General features: G+C 48.7%; 1 protein-coding gene across 1 annotated transcript; it reads left to right on the top strand.

Moving 5' to 3' along the window:
* The first annotated feature begins 11,178 nt into the window (after positions 1-11,178).
* LOC136476069 (UDP-glycosyltransferase 73C6-like) lies at positions 11,179-13,013 on the top strand. The gene has a single exon (XM_066473747.1). The coding sequence runs from the start codon at positions 11,474-11,476 to the stop codon at positions 12,941-12,943; it is 1,470 nt and encodes a 489-aa protein (XP_066329844.1). The 5' UTR covers positions 11,179-11,473; the 3' UTR covers positions 12,944-13,013.
* Positions 13,014-13,160: the final 147 nt, after the last annotated feature.

Genomic DNA, 13,160 nt, shown 5'->3' with positions numbered 1-13,160 from the left:
ACAAACGAAAGTGCTACAGTAGCCAAAACCCAAAAATTTTTGGATCTAAACGCGCCCATAGTTGGTAAACCCAAATAGTAAGGACAGAACACATGAACTGGTTGTGAGGGTCATTTATTGGGTGTGAGCTGAGCTTATATTAATACTAGATGCGTGAATAACATAATAAAAACATGTAAGCTACCAGCGCTCGGATGCAAGGACATATCTTTAACATATATAAATGGTTAGGCGAGCCAAGGATAATTTGTTGGCCCTCTCAAACTGTTTCTTCTCGAACATGCTAGTTTGAAATATATGCATGCATGCTTGTTGTGAGATACTGGAGGCAAACAAGTCGGCTCGATGTCACTATATCTATAATGAAGAGGAAGCATTGTCGGATTTGGTGGAGAAGGAACAATTAGGTTTTTTATTTTGTCTCACTCCCGAGGTTTTGGCTTTGTATTGCAAAATAAACACGTACCTCCTGTTGAATCCCTTTTGCATTGGTTGCTACCTATTAGAGTCCACTTTAAATTAATACAAATCTCTCTATCAAATGAGTTTGGTCAATCCCTTGTATGGAAGGTGAATCTTTCTCCAAATGGTGTTGAGGCAGGTGTACATAGCTAGTAAAATTGACTACAATATCATACATTTCTTTATATAAAAAAGGTTTATGCCATTAACTAGCACTGAAGACTTATTCTGTGATTTTGTTGTTGCATTGTTGCTAGACCCTTTGGGTCATTGTTCCTCCATTGTATTGCCTGCTCTGGGTTTTGTCTTCTTTTTTATATAAATTGACAGCTTTTCTGCTTGATTCATTTAAAAAGTTACTATGATTTTGCCTTTACCATTGTAAGTTTTTATTTGTAGCCAATACTTTGTTCATGTGAAAAGTACAGAAAGAAAAGACATAGGGACTGCCCTCTCTCCTCTTTCCAACCAGTCTATGTCAGTACAAAGAGCCACTCTGGATTTTTTTTTCCGTGGGCATCTCTCTAGTGGTCCATTGAGGAATTGGAGCTAGAGGCAATTGAACCACTCAAACTAACTAGAGGAAAGTTTCTGTAGGTAGTAGTCTTGGTTGCATGGCAAGCGAACCACTCAAAATTAAATAAGATATAAAAGAGCATGCTGTAGCAATTGCCTAAAACGTTTATTGTTTTAGGGATGGGATAGGAAAGAGAGGTTGTCTCCTTTATTTAATGTTTTTTAAGAGATCTCTTAATAAGAATTATAAGTATAGGAGAATGCTACAATATCTCTATCTTCTAAAATATATTTCTTATCTTATGCTCAGCAGATATCTTTGCGAGGATGCACGAGAATGGCATCTATCTATAAAGATATATAATTTTGGTGATAGTAGCTACAGTTCCCATCCTTTCCTCTGACTCAGAATACTGTTCATCCACTCTGATCCATCCCACGCCGTCCGATCCTGCCTCCCCACGCCGGATGCCCGCCACGCCCACGCCCAGGCAGCGCCGCCCCTCCTGCTTCCCTCGGCCTTATCGATTTTTTTTTAATTTTTTAATATTTTTTAAACAATATTTTAATACTAATTCAAAAAAAGTATTTGCAAATCTGACCCTTTTGGTCGCGCCAGCGCGCCTGGCGCGACTGTACCACACAGTCGCTCCACATGCGATGGCGCGACAAGCCGGGCCACTGTGGCAATCATGTTTGACCGATGCTGGCATGGCATACCGTGGGCCCTGCCCTATCGCGCTAGCGACTCCGGCGCGACAACGCTGGCTGGCGCGACAGGCCGAGTTAGGTTTTGGCCGGCCCAACCCATTTCTTTTCTCTCTCTTTGTCTCTCTCGCTCACCCGCTTCCACCCCCGACGCAGCGCGCCGCCGCCGCCACCCCACGAGCAGCCCCGCAGCCGCGCCTAAAGATGGCAACGGGGACCTGATCCCTGATTCCCCATGGGGAATTCTTCCATTAGGGATGGGGATGGAGGAGAATTGATCCCCACGGGGATGGAATTGGTAGGATTGTTGTCCCCATCGGGGATGGCGGGGACGGGGATGGTTCCCTGGTCCCCGACCCCGCATCCCCGCCCCATGAACGCAAGGCCCATGTAAGAAGGCCCATTAGCCCCAAAGTATATATACACGCTAACCCTAACTCACTCCCACCCAGCCACTCCACGTCTCCACCCCAATGCATCCAGCACTAACCCCTAGTGGCGCGGGCGGTGACGCGACCGTACAAGCGTGACTACGCACGGCCGCCAGCAGTTGCAGGCCTGCAGCTCGGTACCTCGGTGGATCCACCCTCCGGCCTCCGTCCAGGTCTCCAGGCGTTAACGTTCCACCCTCCAGCCTCCATCGTCCATCTCCGTCGGCCTAGGAGATTCTGCCGTCCGCGCGTGGCCATCGTAGGTCGGCCTCGTCGGAGCCTTGGATCCTCGCCGCCGCAGCTCACATGTGACATGGATACACCTAGATCTGAATCGCCCATGAGCTTCGATGGAGAAGGACGGTCAGAAACTCAGAAGTCAAATCTTAGAACAATGTACATTCATAGTTTTGTTCGTACATGTATTGCTATTGCTATTTCAGGTTCCATGATATATGTATTGCTAGTTTTGTTCATACGTGATACATGTATTGCCAGGGATTAGGGATGGTGGAGGAAGGCTCCCCATGGTTGTTCGCGGGGACGGGGACAGGGAAAATTCCCCCCGCAGGGACGGGGATGGTGGCTTATTCCCTGATGGGGAATTCCCCGTTGCCATCTTTAACCATGCCACCTCGACCCCTCCCACTTCGTGCACTCTTTGTCTCCCTCTCCCTCTCCATCTCCCTCCGTTCCTGAGTCACTTAGGGAAGAAGAGGGCATGGCTTGGGCGCCGTTGCCACCGGGACACCTCCACCGCCACCTCCGGTCGTCCTCGCCGTCTTCGGTCACCGCAGGGGAGTTGAGCGGCTGCTGCTGCTACTCCCTCTCTTGTCGTGCCGCGCCGTAGGCCTACGGCACCAGGAGAGGCGGGCGCCTCATCCACTGCTAGGTGGTCTGCCAGCAGCGGCGCTGGCTTCCCCCAACGTCGGCCCTCACCTCCATCGTCCGTGGAGTCACGTAAATAGCCAGGTTGATCTTCCCCCCTCGATTTCTTGATTTCTTGCCTCATCAGTTCCATGACTAGGGTTAGGAAATTAGGGATGGTGTGAATGTTTTTATCATTGCTTGTTGGTATTTGATGTGTAGATTTGGTTTAGGATATACTCTGCCTGTGGATTGGACATAAACTACGTGTTGCATGGACGTAGGTAGTTGATGCATGGTGGATTTAGATTGGTATGTTTGTTGCCTTTGGTGACATCACTGTGAAGTTTGAGTTATTGTAGTGTATTAGTGAATAGATATGATTTATTTCCTAAATGCGTAGTTCATGTGTTGTTGATGTGTTGGTTCATATTTTGTAGATGGATCGGTTACTGCGAATGTTTCATGGTTGCAAAGTGAAAGCAAATGGGGAGTTCGAAAGCATGCACGAACATGTTGAGTTCTTTAGTGGACCTCCTACCTTTGATGGTTTGGTTAGCAAGTGCCAGGATAAATTTGGGTGGACACTAAGTTTTAGAGGCAGATTTGACTGTGGGAAGGAACGAGCACATTATGTGTTGATGTGTTTGTCATGTGAGGCTGAATGGAAGAACTACATAGAGGTTGTCAAGAGTAGCAGTGTTAGGTGCTTGGAAGTTGTTGTGGAGAAGGGGTCTAGCTGAATTGTGGTGGTTATGGATGAAAATGTGGATGTGGAGCCTACAGAAAACCTTACCAAAGACGAAGAGTTGCAGGCAGTTGTCGTTAGAGAAGTTATAGGTCATGTGAGCCCGGTGCCTTGAATGATGATTTCGATGAAGAAACATTTGATGAAGACGATGGCCACGGAGATGGAACACATGATATGTATGACATATCGCAAGGATCAAAGGATGACGAAGTTGATGTTGCCTCATGTTGGTATTTTTAAACGCACATAGATAAATCCGCAAGCGCACGGATACCGCTATAGCTTTCACCTAGGAGTATTCCAAGGTATCGTATTTATCTATAGGGAAACAATGGTTAAAGAAGTTGATAGTTCACCATCATGTACCTACTCACTAGTATACCAACTGAACTAAAGTGGGGGTAGGTGTTGATGATGATAAGAGATATGAATAATAACACACATAGGAGAATTCCATGGTATATAAATGAGCAGTCGAGCTAAATTGAGAAGACAACGGTTGAGTTCAAGGTTCTTAAATACTTCTCTATTACTTCAGTTCTATTATAGTTTAGACTAGAGGGTATAACTAAAGCATGGGTAGATATAGTGAACACACACAATAGCACTTTAGGACATCAGAACACTAGCCACAGAAAGGGATAAGAAAGGGACTAGGAAGCTCTGACTATGGTCCTACAAACACCAACCCTAACGTGGTGGACTACATCAATGATCAGGGCTATCACCACCTGGGGCTACCATAACTATCCATGGGGTTGGGTGCAATCTCAAGTAACTCATAGTCTAGATACCGCGTCTACACTATTAATTACTACTCTAATCACATATAATAACTAGGGCACTCGATGCGAGCGAAGATCCCATGCTAAGATGTGATAACTATACTAACCATACACATGAAAGGCATAAAAGTGAATAGAGAAGATAACTATATTAAAGCATAAGTCTTGCAAAGGTAAGATACAAAAATATACCTGACCTCCAAAGATTTCTCTAGAACCTGAGCATGGCTCAACTCTCCCTAACTCTCAACTAGGGCTATTCTACTTCTACCTCTTGAGAGCTGACTCTGATCCTAGTGAGGAGGATATGAATTAGGGTTTCAGGATCTGCTGAGGGAGGGATTAGGGTCTGCTATATATAGGCTAGAGATAGTGTAGCATCCAAGGAATTGAGTTGGAGTAATGGGCAAGGACTCGAGGAGGAGTAGGGGGCAAGGAATTGCCACGTCATCGATCCGCGTCAGCTCTCCCGACCACCATTGGATGAACCAACCTAAAACCACCTTAGAATCAACGATGTAGATCATAGGAAGGAGTAAGCGGCGACAGAGGGCGATGGGCCACCCCCATGGGCCGGGCGGCCTCCCGAATGGGCCGGCCATCCCACTATGGTGCCAGGTGGGCTCCTCCTTCTGGTGGCAAGGCTTGGGCTCTGTCTTGATTCAACTTTCATAGGTGTAGCGGGTAGAATCACTTGTTGATGTCGGTTTGCTTGTTTGAAGTGTATGACAGTGGTCCTAAGAGTTTTTCTTGATAAATCCTCATGCATATAAATATTTATCAAAGCTCATGGAATTCATTAGTTTAAACCCCTATACCTATGTTTGGTAATGGAATTAAATATAAATGCAGGTTATGTTGATGGTTTATAATTGATGTTAATGACCGTCAAGACTTCCATGGACGAAGATGACTTTACTTTGGGGCCAAGTACTTCAGATGATGTGTTGAAGGATGAGTACAGGTCTGAGCCTACTAGCGAGGACAAAAGTGATTGTTATGACGGAGGGTTTTCAGACACAATAGGAGTCCCAGCTAATGGGTCATTGAGAATGGAGTACAATGACATTGAATTGAGGCAATTGAAGGCTGTTCATGTGGAGGTACCCTCAGTACCAAATTTCATGGACATTAGTATGATTGACCAAGCAATATGTGACACCAGTTTATCGTTGTTGGCCGATGAGGTACCAGATACTGAGGAGGTGGAGATTAAGAAGGCAATGGTATTTGATACGTTGGAGCATCTCAAGTATTTCCTGATGGATTGTGCCGTTTGGTTTCACAGGCCATATTATGTGAGCCACTCCGACAAGAACAAGAGGTACACGGTCCTTTGCAAGAATGGATGTCAATGGAGTTTATGGGCTCAGAGGCAGAGAAATGAAAAGTGGAAGATTCACAATGTGAGGCAACCTCACACATGTCGATCTTCGAAGCTGAAGGGTGTGCACGCCCAAAACACAGCCCGTTACCTTGGTCGTCGTCTTGTTGGCACGATTAGGGCTGATAGTGACACATCTATTTCAAGCATGATCGAGACCATATTTGGGTTCACTGGTTATAGAGTGAAGTACTCAAAGGCATGGCGGGCAAAGCAACATGCTATAGAGTTGCTATGGGGCGATTGGAAAGAGGCGTACAACCAAGTTCCTAGGATTCTAAGTGCCATGAAATACTACAATCCAGGCCTTAGGTGGTATCCTTATGTGGGCCGCATTGTCACGGGCGTGGATGGCGTTCCGAAGCATGTTCTGTAGAGTTTTTTGGTGTTTTGCTCAGTCCACAGAGGCCTTGAAGCATTGTCGTCCCTTAGTACTTGTTGATGGTATATTCCTGATAGACAAGTACAGGGGTGTATTGAAGATTGCCGTTGGAGTGGACTAGGGCAATCAACTTGCCCCTTTAGCATTTGCTTTGGCTAAGGGTGAGAACGATGACAGTTGGTGTTGGTTCATGAAGCTTGTGAGATAGAATGTGCTCTGTTCATCTCGGAACATATGCATGATCTAAGATCGGCATCACGGTCTGTTGACAGTTGTGAAATAGCATGTAGATGGACGCCCTCCTCTTGAGCATCGGTGGTGCATGAGGCACTTTGCTACCAACACATGGAGGAGGTAGAAGAAAAAGGAGGTAGTGCAGAAGTTGAAGTCACTATGTGGGTGTCGATCCAAGGAAAAGTTCAAAGAGACACTTGCAAAGTTACACAAGGTCCTCAATGCTTGGGTAAAGAATTGGCTTCAGGATCAGATGCCTCAAAGGGACAAGTGGGCTCTTGCATTCGATGCCAGAGGTCTTCGGTACAGTGTGGTGACTACCAATTATTCAGAATCATTCAACAAGGTGTTCAAGGGTATCTGTGCTGTCCCCATGTTAGGTATTATGGAGTACTCATTCAGGAAGTGCAATAAATACTTTGTCAATCAATGGAACATAGCAAAGGCATCCAAAGAGAAATGGGATAGAGCTGGTACGAAACACTTGGATCTCTCAGAGACGATAGCTTCCAACCAAGTGGGGGAGACCTTTGGGCCATCGAGGTTAGTGTACAATATTAGGTCTGCTAGAGGAATGAACCCGTGGGGCGAGAAGTACGGTCGTAGGAATTATAGGGTGGACCTTGAGAAAGCGGAATGCTCTTGTAACATTCCACAACTCCTCCATGTCCCTTGCTTGCATGTCATTACAGCTTGCAGATGCAGGGGTCTAGACCACGAAAGTGAAAAGTTCATGTCTCCTTTTTACCTCATGTCAAACACTCTCAAAGTGTGGGAGTCAAGGTTCGAGCCTTACCTTGATCCGACATAATGGCCTGAGTACTACGGGTTGGATTATGTTCTCGATCTGGACCTTCTGAAGACAAAGAAGGGTAGAAGGAAGAAAAGGCGGCTCTGAGGAGTTATGGATGCATCGAACAGGTATGGTGAAGATATGTATGGTTTTGATGACTTCGATGAGGCACCAGGATAGGTTTGTTGCTCCAAATGTCACAAAATCGGTCATACCGCTGCCACACATAAGAAGCGTAAGAAGTCAAAGAAATTAGAAACACAGAACGGGAGTCATAGTGGTTCGAAGGTTAGAAATGTACACACATAGAGTAAAATGGGTGTTGCTTATATATTCCATGCATTTGTTCGTTGTTTTTGTACCATCTAGCAAGTTTTATTTACTTTTTCCATATTCTAACGTTGTCTCATCGTTTTCACAATTGCAGCATGGCGCACCCGCGGTTCCCCCTTCTTGAGACCTACTACGACAAGGACCACCAAGCGCACTTGATGGTCGACAACGGTGATGTAAGTGATTTGTACACAATATTTCCTTTTCATGTATAATATCTTTAACCCCGCTATCGATTCTAACGATGTTTTTCTCTAGGCCTTGGTCCCGCTATGTCCTCGAACTCACCGACCGCTCGAGTGGGACGAGCGCTACGCCCCGTACCTCTTAAGAGCAAGAGCTGATTTTCTAGGCTTAGCTAGAGCTATCAATGCTGGCCTCCCATACATGGATGGTCCCCTCCTCACCGCCTCCGTGGACAGGTGGTGTCCAAAAACCCATAGCTTCCACCTACCCTCTAGAGAGATGTCCATGCTCATGCAAGACGTTGGCTACATTTTGGGCCTTCGCTTGGATGGTCTGGCAGTGACAGGCACGGTAGAGCCACAGAACTAGAAGGATACGGTGGAGCAGTTTACCTGGCACTGGCCAACCAACCCTAAAGAAGGGAAGAAGGAGAAGAAGATGTCGGGTGTCAGCTCAGCCTGGTTGTGGCAACGCTTCAATAGGTGCCCTCCCCATGCATCGGACGTCATCGTTGAGAGGCACGCTCGGGTCTGGCTGTGGCACATGGTGGCACAGTTCCTATTTCCATACGCTTCTGGGAACACCATCTCATGGATGGTCCTACCCTAGCTACGTGAGCCATGCGAAAACATCATCCAATATAGTTGGGGGTCTGCCACTCTTGCTTGGTTGTATCGGCAGCTATGTGAGGGATGTAGGAGGGCCAACCCCAATTCCAACATAGATGGTTGCACATACTTGCTTCAGATTTGGATTTAGGAGCGCATTCCTATCGGACGAGTGCATAGAAGCAGAGTTGCGGTAAGTACCTTGTATTTAATTGCTATATGTGTTTCATTTACTGCATGCACTATGTGAAATGCTTACAATTGTTTTGTTTTTCAGGCTTGGACACGTGATGACTGTCGTCCCCTCGTATGCTACCTTTGGACGGGAATTAAGTGGGTTTAGGGTCAGCCACAATGGCGCTACGTTCAATACTCCAATGATTTGGATGTTTTAACTCCGAATCAGTTTTGTTGTACCACCGAGGCTTCCATTCATTTTGTTCATAAAGTATCAACATGGCCATGTACTAATAACACAAGAGGTTGAATGGGATCCATATGATAGGCAAGACATACGAGAGTTGAACATGGCCCCATATGTTGAGGCTAAGAAGGTGTTGTGGTGATCCAATGTAGTGATGATCTTCTACTATGTGGTCGAGCACCACTTGCCCCAAAGAGTGATGAAGCTGTTTGGTAGGAATCAAAATTTCCCTCTACAGCACGAGTCGACAACCCATCAGTTGCATGAGTAAGCTGGACTTTGCATGTATCATGACTCACCATTGCATGCATCGTACAAGGCCTCAAAATGTAACATGTGCCATCCTTGCAAGATTTCGAGGAGGAAAAGGTTTAGTGGCAACGATTGGCTTATGAAGCATCAAAAGTACGTGCAAGAGTGGGAAGCTAGACAGAGGGTGGAACCAGATAATGGGGCTCATTGTGTGACCAACGACTACCATGCGTACCTGGCACGGCTTCATAGGTCCACACGAATCAGTGTGCATCCACCGCTGTCCAGCATTCCAATAGATGAAGAAGGGAGCGATGATGACGACCCCTATGATGTCATGACATGGATGAGCGTGCAACTGGAGAGAGCGCCACTTGAGAACTACATGGTAAGCATTTCATTTGAACTATGCCTTGACGCAGCTTCACTTGAAAAGTACATGGTAATGATGATTATGAATGTACTCTAGGCAAATCAGCTAGCTCACCTTTCTAATGAGGTCGTAGTTTACCTTGGACGTGCAGGAGGGATTGAGAATTCATACCTTGAAGAATTTGCCAAGGTAATACCCCTATGCCTATGTATTTCAACTATACTCGAAATGATATGTAACCACTTCTCATTTCACATGACCATGGTTGCAGAAGGTGTTGACATCCTGTCGACAGATGACTCGCAAGTTGAGTTGCATGCGAGCCGAAGATGTACAAGTGCCAGCTCCCGCATCCCAAGGACGACAAACCCGTACAAGCCAAAGGGCAGTGATTGACAGAGCAGAGAGCTCCCGTGCAAGATGTAGGGATGAAGAAGATGACGATGATGGAGATGATGATGCCATCAATGATCCAACGTATGACCAAGACGAGCTGACGGGTTCCCAACTTGCTGATGCTCCTCAGGGTACACAAACTTAGGTGCGTGTGTCATTACCAAGTAGTACATGAGGCTATTATAAGGGTGTGGATTCATCAGTTCAACTATGCCCTTTAAATAAAGTTGGTCATGTGGTTGTTTATCTGCTAGTAGTATGTTAAGCTGCTAGAAGTATGTTAAGCAATACAAATGGTAATCCACTTGGTCATAAAGTGCTTATTGTGTAATCTTACACTAACCCATGAGTGTTCATGATAGTGGATGGCCAACATCATTGATATTTTGTGAAAATGACCGCCACTTTACTATTTCCTCATGTTACTTGTTTGACATGTATGTTGTATATGTTTTGTGTAGAGTTCGTCCCATCGCCTGCGACGAGGTCAAGGACGAAACGTGCGAGGACGTGCCCGTGACCGCTCCGACGTCGGCACTCCTAATCTCCAACCGACACATCCAGGCCGCCTGCGTCGTCCTCGAGATCCCTTCATGCCTAACTAATTCATCTCAAGCATGCTTTGTGAACTATGTCCTTCTTTTGTTGCCTATGTTTGTCATGGAGCAACTATGTCGACTATGTGCTCATTTGGACTTTGTCGATGACTTGTGAACTGGACTTTGTCAATGGCTTGTGAACTATGTGAACTATGTGGACTTTGTGAACTATTGTCGTGTATGAACTATGTGGACTTGATGTTATATGATATGTTGGTCATTTGTGAACTTGTCACCCATGTTGGGCATCTATGAACTGTTATATGCTATGTATATATCTCAATTGTACTTATGTGTTAAGAAGTGTGGAAAAAATGAAAAAAAAATTGTTTCCAGACCTGTCACGCCAGCCAAAGAGGCGGGACAAGGCTGTTGCGCCGGAGTCGTTGGCGTGACAAGCCTGTCGCGCCACCATGCCGGCGCGACAAGGACTCACATGCCAGGCCAGACCTCTCTGGTATCTCGATGTTACCCCTTTTGCTATGCTAACACTATTCTGCTGAAACAGCCATATATACTATGCTAACAATATCCTACGAAGGACTCAAATACTCAAATGACAACCCATCTTTTTTTTCCCATGTATAATCATATGATGTGCTATCATTCCGGCTTGCTAGACCGTGCGAAGGACGGGGGTACCGCTAGTTGGTATGTATGCCTCGTGGTACGATTGGACAGAGGAATTCTGAATGGAACATGCCACACAAAATACTCACCGTGACTGTTTTCATCAAGTGATAAAATACACTTCTCGTGCGTTAAAATCTACCCAATCCAACGCCAACAATTTTGGACTCGCGTGCATAAACAATATTATCTCTTGCACCGGGTCGACGTCGTGTCAGTTAGTACGACGACCATTTAGGAGCACTGGAGCTTGCACGACAACACAAGCAGCCCAACCTCTATCCACACAGTGACAAAAGTTCCAAACCGAGAACGACTCCCTACCCTCCGTCAACAAGTTACTCGCCCGGTCGTCTGCCATGTCGTCGGGAAGTGCGGCCGCCGTGGCTGGCGCTGACTCGGCGCCGCACTTCGTGCTGGTGCCGATGATGGCCGCGGGCCACGCCGGCCCGATGCTCGACATGGCCCGCACCCTGTCCCGCCGCGGCGCGCTCGTCACGTTCGTGACGACGCCCCTGAACCTGCCCCGCCTCGGCCGCGTCCCCAGCGACGACGCGCTCCCCATCCGCTTCCTCCCGCTCCGCTTCCCCTGCGCCGAGGCCGGCCTCCCCGAGGGCTGCGAGAGCCTCGACGCGCTGCCGGGCCTCGGCCTCCTCGGCAACTTCAACGACGCCTGCGCCATGCTCCGCGGTCCGCTCGTCGCGCGCCTCCGGGACGACAGGGAGGGCGGCGACACCCCGCCGGCGAGCTGCGTCGTCTCCGACGCCTGCCACCCGTGGACGGGCTGGGTGGCGAGGGAGCTCGGCGTGCCGCGGTTCTCGTTCGACGGGTTCTGCGCCTTCTCCTCCTTCTGCATGCGCCAGATGAATCTCCACAGGATCTTCGACGGCGTCGACGACGACAGGCGCTCCGTGCGCGTCCATGGCTTCCCCATAGACGTCCAGATATCGAGGGCACGGTCGCCAGGAAACTTCACGGGTCCCGGCATGAAGGAGTTCGGCGAGGAGATCATGGCCGAGAGCGCGAGAGCCGACGGCCTGGTGGTGAACAGCTTCGCGGAGCTCGAGCCCATGTTTCTTGACGCCTACGAGGCCGCCATCGGCAAGAAGATATGGACCGTTGGGCCTCTCTTCCTGACCCCCACCACCATGCCGCCGGCGGCGGCGACGACAGAGGACGCGAACGCCGTCCGGTGCGCGAGCTGGCTCGAGTCCAAGAAGCCCCGGTCGATGGTGTTTGTGAGCTTCGGCAGCCTGGTGCGCTCGTCGCTGCCGCAGCTCGTCGAAATCGGGCACGGCATCGAAGCGACCAAGCGACCGTTCATCTGGGTGGTCAAGCCCGGCAATCCCGCCGAGTTCGAGCAGTGGCTGTCCGAGGACGGCTTCGAGTCCCGCGTCGGGGAGATGGGCCTGGTGATCAGGGACTGGGCACCGCAGAAGGCGATCCTGTCGCACCCGGCGACGGGCGCCTTCGTCACGCACTGCGGCTGGAACTCCGTGCTGGAGTGCGTCGCGGCGGGGCTGCCGATGGTGACGTGGCCGCACTTCGCGGAGCAGTTCATGAACGAGAAGCTCGTGGTGGACGTGCTGCGGGTCGGCGTGCCCGTCGGCGTCAAGGACGCCGCGCAGTGGGGCGTGGAGACGGAGGGCGTGGCTGCGACGAGGCAGGACGTGGAGAGGGCCGTGGCGGAGGTGATGGACTGCGGGGAGGAGGGCTCCGCGCGCCGGGCAAGGGCCGCCGAGCTCGGCAGGAAGGCTCGGGAGGCCGTGGCGCACGGTGGGTCGTCGTACCGGAACGTGGCGCTCCTCATCCAACACGTCAAGCACTAGCAAAGTAGAAATCCATGGCCAAAAAGAAAACTATGTTTTAACATAAAAAAATACATAGATTTTTTCTCCCTCTCCCTCTCTCTTTTCAACGAGACGCACGCGCGTTGTGGTATGTGGATCAGACCTGGACGGCTGGACGCGATTTTTGCACTGGCTTGGGTTGCCGTGTGGCCCGTGACGGTTTGCCGGTCCTCGTGAACTTTGCCCGACATCGTCA

The sequence above is a fragment of the Miscanthus floridulus genome, chromosome 8 (assembly GCF_019320115.1).
Source record: "Miscanthus floridulus cultivar M001 chromosome 8, ASM1932011v1, whole genome shotgun sequence".
Lineage (NCBI taxonomy): Eukaryota > Viridiplantae > Streptophyta > Magnoliopsida > Poales > Poaceae > Miscanthus > Miscanthus floridulus.
This window is presented reverse-complemented; position numbering and strand designations above follow the sequence as displayed.

Bases quoted from the DNA above. Each gene is read 5' to 3' on its own strand.
- LOC136476069 (XM_066473747.1), top strand. From the start codon at position 11,474: ATGTCGTCGGGAAGTGCGGCCGCCGTGGCTGGCGCTGACTCGGCGCCG.